Below are 7320 nucleotides of genomic sequence, written 5' to 3' on the forward strand. Positions count from 1 at the left end.
ATGGTATATCACTCATAAAATATTGATTTTTATACTAATACATTCTCCAAAAACGATTTTGGAAAAATAAGAATCGTACAGCCAATCTTTAACTATTCATCAAAAGAAACACTTTTTTCTAGAGCAGTATGATTATTCTACCCACACTTTATGTAATCAAACAGTCCAAAGAATATCTTTTTTGGATATACAAACCTTATACTTAAAGTGTTTAAAAAGTAACAGTAATTAGTAATTTGTTGTTTCAGATTGTGTCTTAGTTGCGATATAAGGAAATACTTAAACTATAAATAGAATGTAAGGCTCATAAATTTAATTTAAATACTTTGCACTAGTATGAAAAAAAAATTAAAGTGTTAAAGAGGAAATTTAAAGAATTTCATATTTTTTGCTTAAATTGACAAAGAAAATAATATAATACATTTTGAAATTAGTTTTACATCAAATATTTATAATATTTCTTACAAAAACTATTATAATTTTTTTGGCGCGTAGAGTGGATTTCAGATTTACATTGTAAGTTGCATTAAAGAACATTACACACAGTTCAGGAATAAAGCATTGGATGCTTTCTCCACCGAGGAATCTGATCCAATCTCTGGAATTTCCATAAACAAATATTTATACCCTGCTTACATTTTGTATTGAAATTTTTATAAAATCGTAGTCTAAATCAGTATAGAAACAAAATGATAATTAATATGTATTCTTTTTTATATAGATCGTAATATATAATCGTTTTATTATTTTGCGAGTAGAATGCTTACTCCACCCCCGTCCCTATTTTCCCAAATTATTCATTACATTTATAAATTATAAACTAATTGCAAAGCTTAAGATTACCATGGAGCCTTAAAACCCTTTGAAAATGTTTATTAGAGAATTTACTTTTTCTTAATAAACATAAAAGAATTAACATTCCTTTTGGCACAAATGTGCATGCATTTTACATTTCTATAATATTATTGTTAAAATCCCATTCAAAGTATACAGTTGCTAAAAATAAAATAAAAATTACCTCAAAGAATTTTTTTTCACTTTTTTTGTGAACGTCAGTGATCTCCTTCTTAGACTTTTTAAAGGCAGGCTTAATGTATGAGGAAGTATGGGGAAGTAAGGAAACAAATTTTTATAAATTGTGCGTTGAGTCCTCTTGTAAAAGTTTACGGAAATCCACACCAAAGGTCCACATAGCATCTCTCTGATAACAAGAACAACGGCGGTAACAACATCACTATTTCCACTTGATGCCTTTGAAACTTCAAAAGGGGCCTGGTCACAGAATGCTTGCCGTTTTACTTACAATTTTATATTTCTTTTTTTATTTACAAAAAATAACTTCAGTTTAATGAATTGAACTTACAGATTCTTCAAATCTAAAAACAATGACATTCACGTCTTCCATTTTCGAGATGATCAAAATGTTAGCTAATTATAAGCTATCTCTATATTTAAAAAAATTCAAGATCAGAATAATATTTGGCATACATCACAAATGAAGTAATGCAGATGTTCTATAAATGGCATATGTTAAGCAATGATTCGCATCATGTTTGTGACGTCACGATATATAAACATTATGGCATTAATATGTAGATCACTTGTAACTAAAAATGAATGATTTAGTCATACTCGATCAACGAATGGCTGTAAAGTTTATCATCTATCTCACGCTATATTTTATAAGGTTAAATAAGAAGAAAGTTGTGAACTTAATATCAAAAAATTAATAAATTCTACGTTTCATGATCACATACGTCGATATTTTCTCTGTGATTATTTTTTAAATAATATACGTAAACAATCAATATTTCATTTAAATACTGTATTTCAATGTGTGTATTTTTAAATGTATGCATTTTGAAAGTAAAGATGTGCAAAACTTTGTATTTGACAGTTACATCGCCATTACGTTTTTACGAGGGTTGTTCGAAAAGTTTGTGGACAACTGCCATATCTTTTTATTTGACGTCAGATAATATCTAAATTTGGTAGAAATATTCAAAAAAAGAAATTCAAATGATTCGTATTAATTTCTTCAAAATATTAGGATTTCTTCAAAACTTATCCAGATTTTAAAAATGCAAAAATCGGGTCGCGGAGCAGGTCAAAATTTAGTAAGATACAGACAATACACTAAATAATGCCTGCAGTCTTTTTCTCTGTAAAATGGAACAAAAACGAAAAACAACCCAGAAATTCAAATTAAGAATTGTTACATCAATTCGTAAACCAAATTATGACTTTATATGTTGCTTTGTTGAAAAGAAATCAACTTCAGAAGATAGATATTCCTTATTGAAAACGCCAAAAATGATGACGTTTTAGAACGTCTCGGAGCAGCAGATAAAGATGCAATTTTGTGTTTTACTCAGGAAAAATCCTGAATAAACTCTATTATTGTTGGGGGAATCAAGAAAATATGTCACAAGCGAGTCGTGCATGTGTGTACAAATAGTAAAGATAGTATTTGAGTGGCAGAGACTCTATATCGGATGAGTACAATATGTGGAAAAAAACCGTTTAACTGTAAAAATCTGGCCAAAAATTTTAAAAGTTGGAACGTCAAGGAAAGACATAGGCCTTTCAAAGTTGCTTATCTGTGAAAGCAGAGTTAAGTAATTAAAGAAATTAAAACCTTAGCAAAGGAAATTATACAACGAGTGCAATTCTTAAAAAATAAATTTCAAGTATTAGAAAACGGATCTAATGAAAGGACATTGGATTATACTGTGTGAAATGTATAGGGATAGTATTTTTTAGAAATTTTTGACGCTGTTTTGCCGTTAAGTGTGCTCCGCAGTTACAAAACATGCTGATTTTAAAATGATGTAAATTGATTTTTATTAAATCGAATGGAATAAAACTTCCGAAATCAACAAAATATTTTTACATTTTATATTGTGCTTAGTTTAAATTTCTAGTGAGTAATATGACGAAAATTGACATCGTCCACGAACTTTTCGAACAACCCTCGTAGAAAAGATATACATGTAATAATGCAATCGACTGGTTTTATACAAGTTGTTTATTTACTAGATATAATTTTCTCAAGATTGAATGAGGATAAATCAACAATAATAGAAAATTAAGAGGAATGACTATAAAAATTCTGATTTTGTAATTTGTTTTTATATCTGACTATTTACTAGTAATTATTGTTCTCTGTTCAAAGAAATGTAACAAAATAAGAAACAAAAAATGAGACAAAAACAATTGTTCTATGATATATTAATCGTTCGTAATAAAAATATAAATCCGGAAAACAATATGAACTTTTAATATGAAAAGCAGAAAGCTTATCCCCCAGGAAGCAGTAAGTTGGGTGTAGATTCTTAGGAAGAGTACTGTATAGGGGAATAATTTCACGGGTTGTAATTTTCACGTTTTTCTCTTTTTTGAAACAATCACGATTTCTTGAATTCGCGGAATTGGTATATGATAAAAGTTTCCTCCCTTATCTATACCTATTGAAAACTTATTCACTGTTTCTTGAATTCACTGATCCATTAACACCGTGAATGTAGCGAATATTAACACCGCGAGTTATTTTCCCCCTATACAGTATGCATTTCCTGTCAAACCGTCAATCATTCTGTAAATCCTGTATATTTTATATACATATGAATTTTTTTTTAAAATATAGTTTGTTTTGAGCGATGATTTTTTTTTTCCCTTTGATGATGACATATTTTCAAAATTCTTATTTTTCTTACAAATATATCATGCATCAAGTAAAACATAAATTAGAAGATTATCAAAATCTATTAAATAGAAAAATACAATAAAAAATAATTGCAATGAGAAATTGAAATGATATTACAATTTGAAGAGAAGTAAATACATGCATGTAAAAAAAAAATACAGAATTTTTAAATATAACTTTTGAAAAGTGAATGCTTTATGAATAGCATATGCTTTTACTTGTTTATTAATTTATAAAAGTACAGGTTAAACAGGTTAGAAAACTCTTTATACTTTTCAAAGTTCAAATGTTTTAAAAATATGTTTCAGGAATATAGGTTCATGTTACATGTACATTAATATGAAACCTACAGGACTGGTATACAAGGTACATAACAGATATGAAGTAAAGCTTCAATTCTAATAAAATTCAATTTTAAATCGTTACTTCATAAGTCTCCAATGATTTGTTTACCAACTGCTTTAAATAAAAGATACCACCTTTAAGCATGAGGATGTCGTGTTTTGTGGGTACAAGGACATTTTTGTCCTTTAAAAAGTCTAAAACTGCGGACTGAACCCTTAAACATTCTGCAAATCCACCCACTAGATTTACTTCATGAACCTTCTCCTTATTGAAAACGTCCTTCAGATTTTGAAGTATCTGTTTAATAGGTTCATCGAAAAGACTGTCAAGCTCTTCAGCGTTTATAACCATTTCCTTGCCCATTCCTGGAGCATGGAGTTGTATCATCTGTGTTTCTGGTTTTCGTATAAAGTATTGGAATTGATTTATGAAATACTGGTTAATATCAGGATTCCTTGACTGTTCAAAATAGCTACTGTAATTTCTTCTTAGAAGATCTACCAATTTTCTGTTGACACTGTTGCCTCCTCCGGGGCCTGTATATTGGAAAACAAAATGGTCCAAATGTTTTCCCAAATTTGCTCTCGAATGTACAGTGATATCCATTGTTTCTTCTAAAAAAAATGTCAATTTAAGAATTATCTCAGTTACAAATTAAAACACATAAACTTTCATGTGAAGTTTTTCTTCACATGATATTTATGCAAATGAATATGCTCTTTAGGTAAAATTCATATGAATGTTATATGTCCAAATTGCCTGAGGTTTTCAAATAAATTTGAAGTTATCTTGTTTTCTGTCTCTTTCTTCTCTTTCTGAACTTCATGTAAATTTCATATAAATTTTGTATAAGCCACTTTTGCCTGTGTATATTTTTCTTTAGTAGTCTAGTAATTTTGTAGCTGCAGATCTGTAGCTATCCGAAAAAAATATATATTGATAGACCGGAGAGCAACAGTGCAACCCATTGAAAAAACTGTGTATTTATTGCGCACAAAAAAGTGTGCTCGGTTCTTGATTATTTCTTCCAAATTCTTACCTCAATTGCAAAAGAGGGAGGATTTAAAAAATTTTCTCTCTCCTTTATCAAGTACATTCGTAGATGACATCTGAACGAAGCATATTGGACCGAATTATCTTTGAAATCAAAATGGCAGTATATATAATAGAAATGTTCGATGATTACAATATCAGGGCCAGGAAGACTATTAAAAATAATTATGACGAATGTTTTGTTGTGGAAAGAGTAAAAGAATATGTTAGGAACACACGGTTAGCAGGGTTCTCCATCATTTGAGATTTTACTGTGTTGCAGAGTTTACGCGAAGCACTAATATTTCGCAGTATTTTCGCGAACAAATTCGCAACTGAATCACAATTCATAATAATTACAATAGATTACAAGCACACACTTATTTAAAAATCGCTAATTATATAATAGTGTTGTGTTTTGCGCGCACTATGCCTAAATAGTAGTCAGGGTTTGACAAATGGTGCACGAGCTGGAGGCGAGTGCACTATGTGTCAAACCCTGACTACTATTTAGGCATAGTGCAACCAAAACACAACACTATTGTTATTATTATGCTGACTGCTGTAACTGTATAAAAACGGCAATATTTTCTTCATTCCCAATGTTTCATCACATGTTACATTCGTCTATTCTATTATGACGTCACCTTATGCAACATGTACGTCATAATCTTTTTCTTTAATTTTGAACGTTCCATGCTTTAGGTATAATCTACAGATAGTTTTAGAGAATATTATTTGAGTGAAGGAAGGGGGATTGCAAGAAATAATTTTAGAACATTTATTTTGTTTATTTTTAATTTTAATCATAAAATATTTGAAAACTAAGTTTATATACATTATAGTACAATATTATAGATAACGGCGTAATCGGTAGCGCGTCGGACTTACAATCTCGGGGTGGTGAGTTCGCTCCCCGGTATGGGCGTTGTCGGATTTTCCTCAAAAATGGAAGCCGTGCTCTATTTCGCCATAGTATGCTTACGCTATATAAATCCTTAGACCACTATGCGAGAATAGTAGGGTATGGGTTATATAGAGACAAACTGACAGGAAGCATAATAATTCGTTACACAAATGATATGTTCGTACATACTGATAAAAGGAAAAAAACGTTCTGAAAAGCAGAGGAAATTCTGACCGATAGTCGAACTACTTAACATTTTTGAAAGTAGATTTGCCGAATTTATTTATCAGGTTTCTTGATCGAGTTACCGAATTACAAAAAAAGGAACTTCAGAACAGTAAAATATTTCATAGAGTTCCTTGAACATGCTGAAATTTCAAAATTTTCGGCAATTTATAAATTACATCAATTAAATGACTTCGGTACGATGTTATGTTTGACTTACAGTGCTTACAGATTTCTAGAGCCGTGGTTCTATAGGAAAGACATATTTAAATATTTTTCATAAATAATACAATGTATTTTATTGCAACTACCAATTAACCGGTACATTGAATTGTGAAGACAATTTATTTGTCTTAGTTTGTTCCGTCATGCGTAAAGTCCGGCGAGGGTCTAGGAGATTATTGATTGATTACTCAAGATGAAGCCCTAGTAATTAAGTATTGTAACTTTTTGAATTGAAAGACGGTAGAATTGTTTGATTTAAGTTTCAGTTTGAGAGAATTTGTGTGTTTAGATTTTCTAATTATCACAACTCTTACTGTGTCGGCAAAATTTTTACTATGTCGCATGCATGAAATTTGAATCGTTACTGTGTCGGAGAAAATTTTACTGTGTCGGGAGCAACACAGTAAAACAGCTCATGGAGAACCCTGCGGTTAGTAATATTTTTAGATTACAGTTTTAGGAACATGGAGAAATAAATCGAAAACCGAGCGCACTTTTTTGTGCGCAATAAATATACATTTTTTTAAATGGGTGGCACTGTAGCTATCCGGTCTATCAATATTTATTTTTTCGGATAGCTACGGATCCGCAGCTAGTAATTTTGAAACATTAAAAGCATGCATGTAAATCGAGAATTTTTCCTGGACTTATCGAATGACTTTGTCAAATAAATATTTCTGTTTAAAAAATCATTATTTATAGAAACTTACCGCCGATGTTAACTATCATATATTTATCTCCCTTGGTCAAATTGTCAAAAGCAGTGTTCAGTGTGACATCAGTGTGCTCAGCATATTCCATCTGACAGAAGAGTAAAACGGCTTGAGATTCCCGTATGGCGCTAACTTGCTCTTTTTTCAAAGATAGCTGCAATGTTAAG

General features: G+C 30.4%; 1 protein-coding gene across 1 annotated transcript; it reads right to left on the reverse strand.

Annotated features, from left to right (window-relative positions):
- Positions 1-4028: 4028 nt before the first annotated feature.
- Positions 4029-7320, reverse strand: LOC134250378 (uncharacterized). Its single transcript, XM_062732732.1, has 2 exons — positions 7151-7320; positions 4029-4665 (listed from the first exon to the last, which is right to left on the reverse strand). Exons 1-2 carry the CDS (start codon positions 7239-7241, stop codon positions 4121-4123), a joined length of 636 nt encoding a protein of 211 aa, XP_062588716.1. The 5' UTR covers positions 7242-7320; the 3' UTR covers positions 4029-4120.

Source organism: Saccostrea cucullata, unplaced genomic scaffold (genome assembly GCF_032062105.1).
Source record: "Saccostrea cucullata isolate Sc308-1 unplaced genomic scaffold, CSIRO_AGI_Scuc_v1 ctg1785, whole genome shotgun sequence".
Classification (NCBI taxonomy): Eukaryota; Metazoa; Mollusca; class Bivalvia; order Ostreida; family Ostreidae; genus Saccostrea; species Saccostrea cuccullata.